We start from the raw sequence: 18,342 nt of genomic DNA on the forward strand, positions 1-18,342 counted from the left end.
ACATTTGCTTTAAAAGTCTTACATTTTCCATTCTTAAGTTAGGGGTTTTATCAAAATTGCCCACAGGCTTTGAGATGCTATTAATTCCTTTTCCTATTGGATTGAAGCAATAAACTTTTTTGCTTATAGCAATGACAGTTATCCATCTGAACATTAAAAAGACATAAAAATCCATAAATGATTGTTACGTTCACAAAGCAAAACACTCGAAACTTCAGTTTCATAATTTGTTTTAATTTTGTTTTCTTGGCTTCAGTTTTTCCCCCTTTACATAGAGCACTGACTTCTGCATCCCTGACTCTGTTCTCTGTACGATCCTTGCTTCATCTGATGTAAACCAGAACAACATTTTTTTCCTGTCAACAACTCACGTCCTCTTTAATCTTATTCAATTACGTGATCTCAGCTTCTATTCTTGTGTTCCTCTTGGATTCCCCCCGCCTATTCATTCAAGTCCCCCTTGATTTTAGTTTTCAAGTTTAGCACTGCACAGTGGCATGCAGCAACTGGGATTAGTGATAGAAAGGATAATTGCAGTCAGTGTCTGTGCCCTTGAGAAGAAGCAAGCTTGTCAGAGACTTTAGGTGCTAAACTCCAAGATTCTACAGACTGCTTTATGTTTTGAGTACTTTGTCCTTTTTGAAACTCCTTAAGTTTTTCTTATATATAGTTGGCTTAGTTTCATAGGGATATTAAATAACACTTCTCTGACACCTGGGTATCCTCTCTAACCAAGGCACTGTGTAAAAGCAAGGGAACAATTGCACTAGAAAGTATTAAGAGATAATTTTTTTTTTTTTAAAGCTTTAATGTCGGAAATAGGAGATCCAGTTTAGCAGCACTATACCAAAAATGTCACCTTTGTTTAGGTGCTGTAAAAGAAAAAATTTCAAGTGGTTGAATTTCAAGAAAATGTTCAAGTAATTGAAACCGCAGTCTTAAAGAAACAATAGGTGGCCCTTAGTTAAAAGATGGGGGTTGCAGCATTTTTGGTAACCAGTAGTTCCTGTTACCAAACAATTTGTTTTCCTGAATTTCATTTTCATCTGTCTGGAACCTGGTAGTTTTTTAGAATACCTAGCTTGTAACGGTGCATTAAAGTGCATACGTTGTGTAGAGATAAATGTCATGTTACATTTCTTCTGGTAGTAGTTTAGCCCTAGAAAGCTAGAACTTCAAGCGTACCTATGTTTTGTGTGTTTGAATATTCTTGATGTTCTCTACAGATAAATGATGCTATATGAAATACAGAAATGTATCTGAAGGTGCTTTTCAACTAATGCAGATTCCACTCCTGTCCCACAATGTATCTTTCTCTTCCTATGTGAAAAGCAAGGGAGACGTGGTAAAAAGTGTATAAAGTGTGTGCTTGCATTAACTTCTGTTTTGAGGTCTTTTGATGTGAAAGGTTTTATTAACATATTTTATCTGTTTGCTTTAAATTATGCCACAAGAAGAAGGATGCCATTTCAGTTGCTCTAAAAAAGCGTAGTTGTACGTAAGTTCTGTGGGTACATTAGGGAATTTAGCAGTCGCAATTTGTGTGCAGAAGAACCTGAAAATAATCCCTATTCTCTTATGTTTTCTGAATACAACACTCACAGGCACAGCTGGAAAATTTAGGTTATGAGTGGAAAATTGATTTTAGAACTCCAGTGCCCCTTGTGAACACTGTTTCCTAGTTTTAAATTACTTCAGTTTTTTTCAAGATTTTAGTAAATGTAGAGAAGTGCAAGAAAGGAAGGAGTAATACGAATGAAAACTTAGGAAGAGCAAATGTTTATGATCAGGGTAAAAGCTATATTTTATGGTACTCCTTTATTAGTTCATGTGCTGTTTCCTTTTTTGGTTCTTCAGGACGCAGTAGTGTGTTTGTATTTAAACATAAAAGATTATCACAGTTTATTTGGTGTAGTCAAGTAGTGATCAAGTTTGTTGTGTTATTAGCCTGTATCTGTGACTGTTTGACAATGATAAATAGCAGATTTTAACATTCAAGCATGAAGCTGAATAGCATTTTCTTATGTTGTCACTTTTCCCCTGAATATTTGCTCTTGTCTGTAAGCTACAGTTCAAAATTGTTCTTAGGACAAGGTGGCCAAAATCTACAATTTTCTTGGATTGGTTGGCAACAGAGGAGATCTAATGTAAAGCATATCACTTTTATCACTAGATAGGGGGTGTTACTGCGTTTGCATGCTTTGCTTTGCAGCAGTGATAAGAGATTTAACTCTAACAAAGCTATTTGTATGAGATGGCTGCAAAGACCTCATTGTGTTTCTCCCTGATCTTCTGAAGATAGCAGTCTCCTACCTTAGTTCGAGAATGTGCCTGCTAAACTGGTGTAACATCTAGAGAGTGTCTGGATTTTGGTTTATGTTGCTTGCTATTTTCTCTGCCAGTAATGCCAACTTTGTTGCTCTGCTGTTTGTCTTTTGTCTTTCTTTACATTCTCTTCAAGCTCACAGCAAAACACTATTCTTCTTGAGATTGCAGCTGAGGACTTGCTTTTTGAGGTTTTAAAATAGAATTGTGACAGAACAACCACCTTTTTTTTGTACGTGCATTTTATTTTCTCCCCTTTAGTTCCCATGTATTTACTTGTGTGTGTTTAGGACTGATGTCTTTTTTAATGGTTCCTGTAGCACCCTATGCTCCTTCTTTTAACAGTAAGAATGGAACATTCCTGTTCGTTTTTTAGCACTGCTGCAAAACATAGTAGTGTATGCTTTTTGATTGCCTGTTTCCCCCTCAAGACACCTTCAATTATTTCAATATCATTTCTCTCTGATGTGGAGTCTATCTGACAAATCAATACTAAGCTCTTCTGATGCTGAACCCAGTAAACCTGGTTAGACTTATAGGTATGTGAAGTGTGTGTTCCTGTCTTCAGGCTCTAAGGAGATGCAGGGAGAAGATTCAGGCACTTTTAAATTGATGCGTTTCTGCAAAGGAGCTAGTGTAGAAAAAAGATTATATTTAAAGCACCTATTTTTCATGTGTATTTTCTCTAGCATGACTGAGGAAATGCAGAAATCAATGAGAATCCTGTCAGATATTAATTCTTGCCTTTTTGTCCTTCAAAATGCCCCGATGTTCTTTGTTCCAATACTGTAATGATTATCTGTTCAACAGGATGCAGTCAGGGAGAAGAGGGCAGTGCCATAACTAGCAGTGCTAATGGGAACGTATCTGGCACACTGATGTGTTAATCTGCCAAGCAATTTGAGCAAACCTGTTACATGTTTTTGTTGTGCCAAATTTAACATCTATGGCTGTATTGCAAAAATGGGATACAGAAAGTTACTTCAGACGAATTTTTCCTTTGCCGGTAGTTTCTGTTGCTGGACAGATTATTTGGTGCAAGGTACAGTCCTGGCCTTTGATTTCTGTTCTCTTTGGGGGACAGCTTTCAAGCGCTTCTTGTCTTACTGTTTAAAATTGAAGCTACACATGTATGTTGTTTTTTATTGACTTGATTTCTGGCCTTGGCTAGAAGGATTGTGAGGCCTACCATAATACGATGTTCTTTGTCAAATAACTGACAACACATTACTTTTTTAAAAATTCTATAACTAGATGGAAGTCTTTCTTACTTACTATGCTTGGGTGTGCTGTGAGATGGCTTTCTAACAGAAAGAATTTTCCTGGTCAGCCTGCAGAGCTTGGCACAGAGCCTAGTTAAGTATTGCATTGAAGATCTAAATTTAAGGCAGTGGAGATCAGCAAGAAATTAATATCTTACTAGATAAAAAACCCCAAATCAACCAACCCCTCCCCCCAACAGACGCCAAAACATTTTGCACTTGCTTGAATCTAAAGGTGAGAGGGAAGAACTGTGTGTGAGAATTTGTAACTTGGTCCTACCTCCAGCCTCGGCGCACTGAATTGCGTACTGTCTGAAGATCTTAGTCTATATTACAACAATAAGTGATTTGAATTTGGAGCACTTTGAAGTCATGGAGGCTATGATGAGAGAAGATACTACATTGTTACCTCTCACGCCAGTGCAAGGCTTGCTTATGTTTTTGTCTTATAGCATATTGTCAGAATGGTAAGTTCCAAGCTTCTGAACCTCTGCTAAAGTTGTCCGGCTTTGCCTAAATTAATCCTCTTAGTTTTGTCATCAATCTCTTACATTTTTGCAAGTCACCTTGAGTAATTTGTTTTTTCCACATTGTATATCCTTTAAGTGTTCGTGAATTTTCAGTGTCATTTCATGTAAGCAGAGTATGTTTTGCCATGTTTTCTGTTTTTTTTTTTTTTTTTTTATTTTTTATTTAAATCAATGTTGTGATGGTTTTCATTCTTCCTTCTAAGTTTGTGAATTTTTTTTTGGAAACAGAATGCATTCAGTCTCCCTCCCTCCCTCCCTCCCTGCACATCCTAGTTGCCTCTTTCTGCCTATGTAGAACCAAATTGTTTTAATGCCTTAAATTAAGCTTTACGGGAAAAGGCTCCCAGTGCCTGTAAAGGCAATACTCCTTTTCCCTTTTTCATAGTAGTGAAAAGCTGATTAACCAATCTGCAGCTGTAACACTAAAACTTGAAACTAATTTACCTTTTGAGTCTCCCTAGATCTTTCTGTTTTCCTCCTTGCCAGTATCTTGTTGCCATTGAAACAGGGATAGCATTTCATTATTTCTGTGGTAAGTTGAGGCACAGAGAAATTTATTTGTTCAAGACTGCAAGGCTACTTGTGACCCTGAATTTCTTGGTTGTCTCTTGTTAACCATAAACTCATAACCTTAGACCAGGCTGTTTTGTTTCGTATCAGCTGTAACATAATACAGAAATGTCAAAGTTTTGTCTTCTAATACAGTTCAAGAACTTACAGTGCTAAGTATGAAATGACTGTAACACCTGGACAGACCTTATGTAAGCAGCAATCATTTTCATCAAACATCTGTCTGATAGAGGTGGTCTTGGTAGTGTTCAGAGATCTGTTCGACAGGTAACCAAAGCCAGGAAGCTGTGCTTATGATGAAATGTTACTGCTGATGTAGTATGCCGACCTTCTGAATTGTCATATAAATAATAAAATCATAACTAGATAATACAGTGAATTAGTGTTGCTATGGTGAATTAGTGTTGCAGTGATACTATTTAAGTTTTTAGTAATGTGGAATGACTGGGCTCTGTATCAGTCCCACAATATTTACTGCTTCCTTTGCTACATCCTGAAACTTACAGGCTCTCGGAAGTTGAATGGTGTCCTTTGATTATGATGTCTTGGTCCCTGGGAGGCAATAGGGGGAAAAATCAGACCAAACACATCACATTCTGAAAAAAAGATTTTAGTTTCTAGATTTCTTATTTGTTTTGTCTCTTTGTTGTATTTTCTCTGTACTCTCACAGCAGTGTTTATGCAAGTCTCCTAAAAAGGTGATTGATGACAGAGTGGAAGTTTAACTTTGTGAAGGACTTTATCTTTTAACTGTTTATTACGTTGGAATAAAAGGAAAAAGTTCATGAGTCTTTGGAGCATTTAAAAATTATGCAATGTTGTGGTTTGGCTTTTTTCTTCCCTTTTTATATTTTGTCTCACTAGAGCTTTGTCTTTTTAAATATTATTTGTGTGTTAGCACAGTCCCATGTTTCACTTAGAAAATGTTGAATGGCATTCTTAATGATTTTTGGAACTGTTTCAAGATAAAATTCTGGTAAAATTGACTAATTTCACAACCCATTTTTATTTTGATAAACTAATTTTGTTTTGATAAACTGACATATTCTATCAGCATGCTATTTCAAAACATTTCTGACTAGTTATTTTTAGCATGAATAATGAAGAACAACAAATCTTTTATCAGAGAGAGAAAAGGGGGAGGTCTTTGTGTTCACCAGTTATCCTGGAAAAATAAGACCTGCATTGTCATACAATATCAAAGGGAAAGGCTTTCCTTTGATTTTTTTTTTTTTTTTCTTTTTTAAGGAAAATATGGGCAATTCTGTGTCACTGCAAAGTGCTAAGCTGAACTTTCTGTGTGAAACACTTTTGTGATTCCATGACTGTCTTTATGAAGAAATCAAAGTGTGTTCCCTTTACAGGAGCACTGTAGCTACCTAGAGTGTCAGTGTGGGTAACTGCTTCCCTGGGCAGCCTATTTCAATGCTTGACAACCCTTTCAGTGAAGAACTTTTTCATAACATCCAGTCTAAACTTGGCGGAACTTGAGGCTGTTTCCTCTTGTCCTATCGCTTGTCACTTGGCAGAAGACACTGGCCCCTACCTCGCTACAGCCTCCTTTCAGGTAGTTGTAGAGAGTGATAAGGTCTCCCCTCAGCCTCCTCTTCTCCAGACTAAACAACCCCAGCTCCCTCAGCCGCTCCTCACAGGACTTGTGCTCCAGACCCTTCACCAGCTTCGTTGCCCTTCTTTGGATGTGCTCAAGCACCTCAATGTCCTTCTTGGAGTGAGGGGCCCAAAACTGAACACAGTATCATCTGAGGTGCGGCCTCACCAGTGCCGAGTACAGGGGCACTATCGCCTCCCTGGTCCTGCTGGCCACACTATTCCTGATACAAGCCAGGATGCCATTGGCCTTCTTGGCCACCTGAGCACACTGCTGGCTCATGTTCAGCTGGCTATCAACCAACACCCCCAGGTCCTTTTCTGCCAGGCAGCTCTCCAGCCACTCCTCCCCCAGCCTGTAGCGTTGCCTGGGGTTGTTGTGACCCAAGTGCAGGACCCGGCACTGAGCCTTGTTGAATCTCATACAGTTGGCCTCTGCCCATCGATCCAGCCTGTCCAGGTTGCTCTGTAGAGCCTTCCTACCTCCAGCAGATCAACACTCCCACCCAGCTTGGTGTCATCTGCAAACTTACTGAGGGTGCACTCAATCCCTTCATCTAGATCATTGATAAAGACATTAAACAGGACCGGACCCAGTACTGAGCCCTGGGGAACACCACTCGTGACTGGCTGCCAACTGGATTTAACTCCCATTCACCACAACCCTTTGGGCCCAGCCATCCAGCCAGTTTTTTACCCGGCGAAGACCACACCCCTCCAAGCCATGAGCAGCCAGTTTCTCCAGAAGAATGCTGTGGGAAATGGTGTCAAAGGCCTTACTGAAGTCCAGCTAGACAACATCCACAGCCTTTCCCTCATCCACTGGGTAGGTCACCTGGTCACAGAAGGAGATCAGGTTAGTCAAGCAGGACCTGCCTTTCATAAACCCATGCTGACTGGGCCTGATCCCACTGGTTGTCCCGTACGTGCCGCGTAATGGCAGTCAGGATTAATCTGCTCCATGATTTTCCTTGGCACTGAGGTCACACTGACAGGCCTGTAGTTTCCCGGATCCTCCTTCCGGCCCTTCTTGTGGATATCATGACTGCTACTAGGAAGTAGCTGAATATACTGATTGAGAGTTCTGTTTCCACTCTGAAGGGTACATGTGTGGTGTTTTTTTTGAGAACTATGGGTTATGGAGGGGGACAGTGAAAGGATTGAGGCTCAGCCTTCCAGAATAGAATACTTTTTCCACATTTCTTTACCTTATTGTCCAGTTCAGTAGGATTATATATTTAGATCTTTATATATTTATTTATTTTGTGCATATATATAAATACAAAAATGCTAAGTCACCTTGACCTGTTCTGGTCACTATCATCAATAGAGCCAGCAATTCCACTTTGATTTTGGGAATAAAAAAGGTGAAGTAGTTTAGTTTGTGTTTCCCAATCTCTTTTTACCTGTTTATTGGATGTGCCTCTAGCACACTTAGATGATAGAGAGAAGGGACTTAATTCTTGACCTGTGCTTTGAAATTAAGACTTCAGGTGCAGGTGTGCAGCACGGTGTTACGCTGTCTTATGCTGGATGCAGCATAGCACTGGCCTCTCCCCGACTCTGTGACCCTGCACTCCGAGCACAGTTGGTTAGGTAATGGAGTGGAACAGCTGCATCTAGTATGAGACACTAGAGAGCAGGAGGTAGATCACGGTGTGTAAAAATGTTTTCTTTTTAAGATATGGTCTTAACAGTGACCAGCAGGCTTTGGCCATGAGCTTTGCTGCAGCTTTTGTTAGATGAGATGCTCAGGCTGGAGTATAGGGCACTGAAGGATGTGGCAGGGACTTAAATCTTGGGTGCAGATACATCTTGAGGAGATAGCAGAGGGCTAGTCTTGGAGGAGGAAGCATGCTTAAAGATCATGGTTTGGGGATACATGAGCAGTTGTTCTTCAGTATGACACTTAATAATGTAAAAACATTGAAATAGACCTGCTGGCATTAGGATTTGTCCAGCTTGATGTGGATGGAGTTGTTGCTGTGACTCTTTTTCTTCAGTGCTAAACACTTGCAAAGCTGTCAGGGGCCAGCTGTGGTGTTTGTTGGTGAATTCATCTCCTCTGTATGGAATTGCTGCCACTGTTGCTTCTGATCTTGGTCTGGCAGCTAATAAAAACAGGGAAAAAAAACAGAGGACAGTGGCCGCTTCAATCTCAAGGTAGAAATCTCTGTAGATAAGAGCGCATGCTTGTGCCGTTTGATATTCTCACTTGCTTGTCTCTTGATACTGTTGTTTTCATGAGAACAACTATGCTGTTAATGGTAACAGCTCTTACACGGAAACTGCTTGTGGTATCAAGCCTGTACACTGTTGAATTAGTTACCAGCCTATGCAGGCAAAACCATGTTTTCTCCTCACAACTGCTTTCGGGCTTCTGTGTCTTCAGAAATAAACTATGTTACATGTTCAATACCTGGTGCCCCTTATCTCTGTGGTTTGTTCCCCGCCCCCCTTCTTCTTTAGAGATGTCTGTTTTCCACAAGGTTGTTTCTTGGACTGCTCAACTGGGAAATGAAATAAGTCTCTGACTCTTTCTGCTTCCTGGCCAGTCTTCTGCATGCTATCTACCTAAAATACCTTGCCGTAGATGGGAATTATTTAAGATCCTTCTGTTTTCCCTTCAGCTGTCCTTTATGTTGGGCTTTGCAAGGAGTTAGTTTTCTGACTGTTGCTTTATTATGTGAACTGAGCTGTAATTGCAACTGACCTGTTCCTCTGGAAAGGACTTTCACCCTGCGAGGGTATAACGGATCCACTGCGTGTGCTTTGCTGGTAATAACTGCTGTTTCTCTGAATGCATAGCCTTTTCAGTGTGTAGATAATTTTATTTTTTTCCCTTTTCTTTTTCTTTTCAAAATGAAAGATAGCTCTGCCTCTGAGACACCGACCCTGATCCTAGCCTTTTCTTTTTCTGTGGTTTGTCTGCCCTTTTAGACAGTCCTGTCTGGAGGAGTACATACAGCTGATGTTTGCAGAAGTTTTTTTTCATCAGCTGAAATGTAATACTAAGAGGCATAAGGTTATGATGTAATGAAAAACCTGTATGTGTACAGTCTAATGGCTCTGCATACTTCAAATGCTCTATATTGAATTCTTCCAACAGGCTTCTCTTTATTCTCATCTTTATTCTTATCTCCAATTTCAGTTACCTTTTTTGCATGCACTGTCCCAGCAGCTTTTGTTAATCTCTTGCTGATCTCAGTTGCACCTTCAAGGTAGCTCTCTTCATATGTTAACATGTCCTAATGATAAACTTTCATCACTACTTGAATTTGCCTACTAGGCTTTCCTGGCAGTTCCATCCTAAAGAGCTTTAGCAGCAGAGTGGCATACGAAATTTCCAGTCCAGCTGTTCTTTTCACTGACCCATTTCACAGCAGCCCAGCTCTGAGTTCACCAGAAAGGCTGACACTAGACTGGATATGACCCTTCTGCTCCCACAGGAGCGACGTTTAACCTGGATCGTTTCAGTGTTGGGGTTTACAGAATACAATCACACACAATTGTACAGGTATGGTAGAGGGAGTAGTGAACTTTAGGGCAGGAATGGGAGGTGGGAGAGATGGGGAGAGGAGCTCCTGAATCTGGTTGCTGCTGAAGTCTTCATGGTGGGAAGCCATGGCATGACTCACATCCAGACTTGTTCCTTGTCCAAGCAAGGAGGTGAAGCCTCTGGTACCAAGTGAATAGCAGCACAAAAGTGAGTGGAATGTATTTCTGCTTAAAAATAGAACTGAAATATCATTTGTTGTTCGCACAGGGGATAATGAGTGTGGTAGCTGTATTGAGTTTTACTACCTGTTACTATCAAAACTACTATCTGTTCTCTGCAATTCAGCAGTGTATCATATATCTGCTGATTTTAACCCTGCCAAAAGACACTATTGCGTCAAGTCTACTCATCTGATTATTTTGTGCTAATAAAATGAACTGTTAATGTATTCTGATTCAGAATGTTGTACTGGTGAGACACAGCCCATATAAGCATTTTAAGAGTCTGAATACTCTTTCCTTTGTCATAGGAATAATCACATCAATTTAGGTATACTTTTATGCTTCTGAAATGGTATTTGTGCTGTATTGGGATTTTTCCAGGTGTCAACTGTGTCTGTTGCAGCCCTTAACTGCTCCTGAAATGCATTCTGAAGGGGAGACAGGAAGAAAAAAAAATGACAGTAACAGAGAATAATTCCCAGCTCCTCAGTTTGGTACAGGATCTCACGTTATATGGGTTAATAACCTTAATAAGAGAGAATGTAGGGCCTCTGAAGATCAGCACTCTTGCTAGCTAATGTCAAGATTAAGTTGACCCCACCATGGTTCCAAGCTGTGACAGAAAGGAGACCTTTTTCAAGCATCCATTTTTTAACTATATTAAAGTTTATGTTAAATGATAATGGGAAGGGCATTGAGAAATTTTAAAAAGAAGTTATTAAAGGTTTTAAGAGTATCTCCCAAAAGGAAAAGTGGTAAGGTCACCTAGCCCTAGTTCTTACTGCTAATTTTAGTCAGTTACACCAGTAATTTAATGGAGTGTTATCAAAAGACATTACCATCATTAGAAAAGCCTTCTGCAATTGTAACCAAATGTTTATGCAAGTGTTAGATAACTACTTGTTCTGTAATGCTGATTCTAGTAATTAGGGTTAGTTTGCACTATGCCTTTCTTTGATATGGTGAATGTGATGTGATCTTCCCAGGGTGGCTATAATCTTTCCACCAGATCTTTTTGAGTTACAGAGCTGGCTCTACATGGTGTCTTGCTGAGAGTGGAAGCCTTTTTGTTAAGGAGGGGTAAAAACTACTTTTGGAAAAGCAGAGTCTTGAGAAATATTTGCCAAGTTGAGTAGAATTGTATTTTCAGTTAAACTGAACCCAGGGGATATCTTTTCAGAAGTATGAGCAAGTCTATCCTGCATTTGTAAAATATTCTGATTTTTTTCAGACAAGACTCCTAGAAGGAGTTGTGTACTGGTTCTGAAAGTGAGAAAGAAAGGGAAACAGTCTCATAAATTTTCATGCTCTCTCTCATGTGATTCGGAGCAGGCTCTTGACCCCTATCTTCTCCCCATCGGATGCATACCTTAAATAGCAGACCATAGAGTTAATACTCACTACAGCAGTGAGGGGCTGTACAAATTGGAATGTTTGTGGAGAGATTGAGACAGAATATTTAAAGTATCTTGGGGAAGAAACTAAATGTAGATCTTCAGTCTCCTTGGATGTTCAGCAGGTAGAGGATTTTGAACCAGTAACTCTCATATCCTGGAAAAATCTTTAACTTGTGTGCTGTGCGGGATATGGACAGCACTGGGTAAATACCTTTTGACTTCTTTAATTCCTGATTTCAGTAACAGTGCTCGTGTTCCATATTAGTTAAAACTTTGCTTTTCTCTGTACATACTTAAAAAGTGGTGAAGAAAGCACAAAGCCCAAAGAGAAACTGTTCAGGTTAATTCAAGTGCTTTGAGTAGAAACAGCACTGTATTTTAAAACTAGCTTAAAAAAAATGCAGTGACAGGCAAACGCAAAGTTTACTCCAGTTTGGGGTGGTTGGCACAATTATTCAGACAACTTAGTGTTTTTAGACTTCATCGCACGTATCTTCGTTTTTTTCTGTGTGTATGTTAGTGGAAAATGCTCTTACTGAATTCTAGCAGAAGCAGTGGTGTATAGAAGTGTTCCTGTTTATCTGGTTATTACCTGTTAAAGTATAAGTAGTTCTTAAGATTTTATGGCACTGATGGAAGAATTGGAGGGTTTTTTTTCTGGTGTATTTTGGTTTTTGCTCTGACATATTTTAATACGAGTTACTATGTGTGTTCTCCCTTCCTCCCAAGACTTCTAACAATCTGCTTAAACCATCCTTGTTTCCTGTCTTAATAGTACTTCTATACTACTGTCCAAAAGTAACACCGACAAAAATAATGCATCTGAATGATCAGTTCTGTGATAGTCTTTTGTGATCTGAGAAATAGACAATATGTTCAGGGTATCTGTTATTCCGCATTTTGTGCAAGTAAACATGCATATTTGGGCACAGGGAGTTTAATTTTTATTCAACACATATCATTATATTTAGTAGAGTATGTTGGAAGAAGTGATCAGTTAGTTCAGTAGCAGAATATTTGATTTTCAGTACTGACCATAATTTTTATATATCTATGTAAATGAATGTATTTTCTTTTCAAATATTTTTCTACAAAAGCTGTTAATGAAGAATTTAAATGCTAAAGACTCCATATTTCAATCTGTGTATGTGAAGTTATCTTTTAAAAATGGGGCCTTTCTGTATGACTTCTTCTGGATATATTTATTCTCCAGAAGAGTTAACAAGTAAATAATTTTTTAATGTAGTTCTTTCTGCAGGGGCTGCCTCAGAGCATTCCACAGGCTGAGTACAGTTCTGTAAAGTTAATTTCAGAAAGCCATTTAAGTGTCAGTAAGCAGGCTAAGATGAGGTATTCATTCCCACAGGTTTGTTGCTATAAGACAACTGTATGAGGTAAAGTTGCTCACAGCAAGCATGATGGAGGAGAACTTTATGGTTATTGCCAAAGACACCATAATAATTCCTGTTGGACACTGAGTGTGCAGATATGATTCAGTCAAACCTAGTTAATGCTCTGTCAGTATCTGTCTTACCCCCTTTTCTTGATTTTCGTTTCCTTACTGTTGCTCAGCAAAATGAGTAATGCTCTCATATCCGCCTGCACTTCTATTAGTCCATTGGTAGGAACTGCAGCCAGTGGTTTATAGAGTGTATAGGAATGAGTTTCTAGAAACTGATGACAGAAAAAACAAAGCATTTCTTGACTGGCAGCCCTCCTAGCTGGCATTCTGACTGATTCACTGCTTGGTTCTTGCAGCTTCTTCGCTTAGTAGCTTGCAATGTTCTTGCTCCTTTTTTTTCTGCTAGGTACAGCTGTTTTTTCAGATGGAAAAATGTGTCTCCTGGAGGCAGTCTTCTATTCATAGTTCGTTGTGTCCTATAGATATTTCCAGCAACCTGCCTCTCTTTACGAAGTCTCTAAGTGATGGTAATGGACCTTTCTCTTATTGCCAGAAAGGAGTGAGACCACCAGTCAAATTCTAGCAATGCTGTTGATCGTAAAGAAGCAGATTATTGAAGTTGCTAGGCATTTTGTTATTGTTTTTTGCATATTAAAATATTAATGTTTTATAATACCAGAAGTTTGGTAAGATCAGATAATAATTTGTGTTTCGGCTGAATTTTGAAACATAGTGGAGGGTTCATTGTAAACAGTGTTTATTTTTGATAAAAGTAATGTTTGTGAAGTTAATGAGCATGTGAATTCTTGTGGTTGCCCCAGAGCTTCTAGAAATGATGGAGCAGATGCTTTATCTTCAGTTCTGTTTGTGACAAATTAAATTATCTCCTGAAAATTCAGATGCCATATTTGGTAGAATTTATACAGAAAATTAACTTAGAAGTTTTCTTAATTTTGAAAGCAAACAGAGCAAGTGCTATTCATAGAATCATAGAATGCGTTGGGATGGAAGGGACCTTTAAAGGTGATCTAGTCCATCCCCTCTGCAATTGGCAGGGACATCTCCAACTAGATCAGGTTGCTCAGAGCCCCATCCAGCCTGGCCTTGAATGTTTCCAAGGATGGGGCACCTACCACCTCTCTGGGCAACGTGTTCCAGTGTTTCAGTGCCCTCAGTGTAAAAAAATGTCTTCCTTATATCCAGTTTGAATCTACCCTCCTTTAGTTTAAAACCATTACCCCTTGTCCTATTGCAACAGGCCTTGCTAAAAAGTCTGTCCCCATCTTTCTTAGAAGCCCCTTTAAGTATTGAAAGGCCGCAGTAAGGTCTCCCCGCAGCCTTCTCTTCTCCAGGCTGAACAGCCCCAGCTCTCTCAGCCTTTCCTCAGAGCAGAGGTGTTCCGTTCCGTCCCTCTGATCATTTTTGTGTCCCTCCTCTGGACCTGCTCCAACAGGTCCGTGTCCTTCCTGTGCTGAGGACCCCAGAGCTGGACGCAGCACTCCAGGTGGGGTCTCACCAGAGCAGAGTAGAGGGGCAGAATCCCCTCCCTCGACCTGCTGGCCATGCTGCTTTTGATGCAGCCCAGGAGGCGGTTGGCTTTCTGGGCTGTGAGCGCACATTGCCGGCTCATGTCCAGCTTTTCATTGACCAGTACCCCCAAGTCCCTCTCCACAGGGCTGCACACAATCCCATCATCCCCCAGCCTGTACTGATACCGGGGGTTGCCCTGACCCAAGTACAGGACCCTGTACTTGTCCTTGTTGAACCTCCTGAGGTTCACGCAGGCCCACCTCTCCAGCCTGTCCAGATCCCTCTGCGTGGCATCCCGTCCTATTGTTTAAGTTGGTTAAAACATTGCAAGGCTGTTTAATTGAGAGTATGTATTTAAGCTGTCAAGAAGTAGGGAATAAATTGAATCAGTTTCCAGAAAAGGTTTTCATCCTAATACCCTAATTCAGGATATTTCTTAGATGTGTTTGAGTAGCACCTCTTCAGTATGGCTTTATGATGTCTGAAGAGTATCGAAATAATTTCAGTAAAGGGGAAAGCGTGGCTATGAAAGAGAAATAAAACTTCTCTAATAATCTGATCTTCTGAAAGCCTGAGGGGCAGGAAGACCAGCAAAAGAAACGGATATGTGTAGTATTCTTTCCTTTCATTGTAGGAAAAGGAGATACAAATACAAATATTGTGAACTTTCAGATTACACAATGTAGTTATTAAAAATACGTATTTTTGCTCAAACTTTATATTTGTTTCTAGTTTCAATTTTTTTTTTTTGTACTTAAGCAGTCCGAGTATGTGGACGTATTTTGTTTTTGTTGTTGTTGAAAGGCAAGCAGTTCCATCCATATAGGAAAAGTTTAGGGACAGACTGGTCCCTGTTCTAGAGGTAGTTCGGTACCAGTTATAATCAGTGAGAGGGAACTACAAAAATAACAAGAATAGACAATCAAATGGTCCACTGTTCAATGCCTAGGAGGCAGTCCTTTTGCAGCTCCAGCAAATCCAGGTAGTTTTAAGACTGGCTGCAGTGAGATATTATCCTAAATAATTTTGCACATGTGATGAGGACTGTTGTGCTTCTGGGTTTTTTTCAGTCGAATGCTCTTTCAAATTTCTCTAAGAGAAAATGCTTATCTTTTACATGTGTGAGCCTGCTATTTCTCAAGTTTTGTCAGGAAAGGGTATTAATCTCTGCTAGGTAAAAATCTCTAAAACATAAGGTGGTTGATAGTCTATTGGAGCTCTGGATGGAGAATGTGAATCTAAAAAGCCATATTTTATTAGAGGAGATGTTGGTCTTTGGGTTAAGAGTGTGAATCCAGCTGTTTGGGATGGCTAGTGGGTTGGGTTCTTTTGTGTGTAATTTCTTAAACTGATACGGAAAATGTGAGATAATGTATATACTTGGGAAGAGTGAAATGAATGGTTTTTCAACTTTAATGTTTGTATCTAAGAATGAAGTAGGCATGTGTACATGTGTGTATATGTGTATTTATAGTAGACAGTGTCATTAAATGTGTATGAATAATACATATGTAAAAGCCTCATGAGGGTGCTTCTAGCAAAAACAAATTTTCTTTCTGATATTTGTACGGTGGTATTATTGAAATTGATTTAATAAAGCTTTTACAAAGTTAGTGAAAATACAGTTCAGTTAAACACTCTCCCTCTCCCTTCTCCAACATCCTCCATTCCATCCCCTCCACGATCCATTTCCCCCCTTTTCTCTGTTCTTCTTCCTCCCCTTTCTCCATTCACTGTCAGGAAGGGGCGCCTCAGAAGAGTCATTTCACCTCAGCACGCCACCGTCAGAGACTAGTGGAACCAGCAGCCGCAAAAGTGAGTGCCTTTCTTGAAGGACCATTTTTAAAATGGAATGTCGTGTCAGCAGAGTATTTGTTACTAAAGGAGAAGCTCTTCTATGTGCATGGTGGGAGGTTTAGTTACTATTACTTGTCTGCAAGTGATATAATCACTGTCTGTAAAGGCGAACTTCAACACTGGAGAGATTCATATTCAAGTGCAGCTGTTGTACTTTCTTGAAAAAGTTGGGGTGAGATTTTTTTTTTTTGGTATCTGCAAAGTGAAATAGAAACTGTATGAAGTGTTCTACTTTGGTTTTATTACTTTGCGTGATGTCTGTTTTCTTCAACATGTGTGCAATTCATTTGCCTCATTCTTAAACAAAAGGCTTTCATTGAATAAAAAAAAATGGCAAGGATATGAAAAACAATCAAATAGTCTTATTATCAAGCTGTGATACAAAGTTTCAGAGTTAAAAAAAAAAAAAAAAGACTTTGGCATCAAAAGATTATATTAGCAGATATAATAGCAGTGCCAGTTAGTTTGTAAGATTGTTCCACCTTTTTAGAGGCATGCTTTTTATTAACAGTACACAAAACAGTTTGAGGTATTCAGTGAGCGTGATGTTATTATGGAAATTTTATTCTCTAGGCTAATAAAATGTACCATAATGCATATTTTAGAGCATCAGTAACTGTTCAAGTGTGTCTATTTTTTGCCTCTTTTCCTGAGAGTCCAGCAAAAATGGAACTGTGTATCCATTACTACCACCTCCCAGAAATCCCATTCTCTGCTTTCTTTAGATTTAGATTAGTGGCAGAATTGATTGCAATATTTATATACAGCCTTTGATACAGGTTGAGGTAGATCAATGGTAGTAATCCTGGTCTCGAAAGAAAGGCCCTGGTTTTAAGAAGGAAAAGAAGTGGACAAGTGTTGTCTTGCATTCTAAGTTATGACTCCAGTCACTGTTGTCAGACCGATTCTTTCTGTTGCTAAATGTGTTGACTCATTAAGTATTAGTTGTGTTGACTTTTACTGTTGCCAGCTTGTATAATTTATTCCTTTTGGCCTATAACAACATTGTCAATACTAAGCTAACCTTTGGGGGACTGGGGAAGGGTATTTCAAGGGTTACAGATGCAAAAGTGAGTGAAGTATGTGTTTGTTCTTTTTTAAAAAAAAGGATTAGTTAAGTAAGAGCAGAAATTAATTTTGAGTGAGTCTGTACTGTCTCTTAAGGAGCCTATTCTCTTGACGAGCCACTTTCTGTGTGCATTAGTGTACACTAGAATCACTCCAGGGAATTCCCTCAATGTGGAAAGCCAAAGGAAAAATGTATCCCGAAGTGCAGTTCTGTGGACGTAAACTGTGCTAGCTTTTGCTCCCTCCTCTTATCTAGTTTTCCAGCAGTTTTCCACCATACCCCAGTGCCCTACTGTACCCCTGGATGCACCTTGTTGAAGGTAGATGTGCTGTCAAAACCTCAATCTGGTAGCTGCAAAGCAACCTTTGGAGTAATTGCACTTCTGTTTTGTTTGGGACAGAAGGACCAGAAAGGGTCTTGATTGCTGTTTCCAGGGCCCTTAGCCACTGCCCTTTAGTCAGTGTCTTTGCTGCTGGGAGGACATCCTGATTCACTGGGAGCAAGTCAGTTGGCAGCTCAGCACTGCTGGATACCAGCCCAGCATCTGGAGGGGTGCTGTTATCACAGACCACGTCATCCTCCACCTCTACCCCTACAACCATTGTCAGCAGCTTCAGAATGACCATCTGCCTGGAAAAGACTCCTCAGCACACAGTAGGAACACAGCTCTGGTTGAGTGTCTTGTTTTTATTAAAATGTGTCTGTAGGGAAGAGAAATGATGCAAATGAGAAGTACTGCTTCATTGCCAGCACTGTGTGACAGAAGAGAAAACAAGTTCATAGTTCCCAGGGGCATGGACCAGCCTGCAGATCACCCACCTGATCTCATTCCTCACTGTGCATGCAAGAGAGTGATGAAAGCCTGGAACAGTAGTCTTCTGAGGCCTGTTCTTTGAGAACCTTCCACTAGGTGGGTAGTATTTCTACATGGCAATCCGGTAAAACTAATTCTGACAGGCACCTGCACCCATCTGTGCTGACAGCCACCCCTTCCCTTCCTCATCTCCTGTACGCACTTCTCACTGAACAAGAGCTGCCATGCCTTGTGTCCTGGATATATATGCCCTTTTTT

At 39.8% G+C, this 18,342-nt stretch overlaps 1 protein-coding gene across 1 annotated transcript in view; it reads left to right on the top strand.

Moving 5' to 3' along the window:
• The window catches only part of MAST4 (microtubule associated serine/threonine kinase family member 4), a gene marked incomplete at its 5' end in the record, with an annotated part of 314,645 nt that overhangs the window by 117,609 nt on the left and 178,694 nt on the right, over positions 1-18,342 (top strand). The window contains one exon of the mRNA XM_082336461.1: positions 16,085-16,159. Within this exon, the coding sequence (XP_082192587.1) occupies positions 16,085-16,159 (75 nt within the window). The remainder of the gene's footprint in view (positions 1-16,084; positions 16,160-18,342) is intronic.

Source organism: Platalea leucorodia (assembly GCF_965183815.1).
Source record: "Platalea leucorodia genome assembly, chromosome: Z".
NCBI lineage: Eukaryota > Metazoa > Chordata > Aves > Pelecaniformes > Threskiornithidae > Platalea > Platalea leucorodia.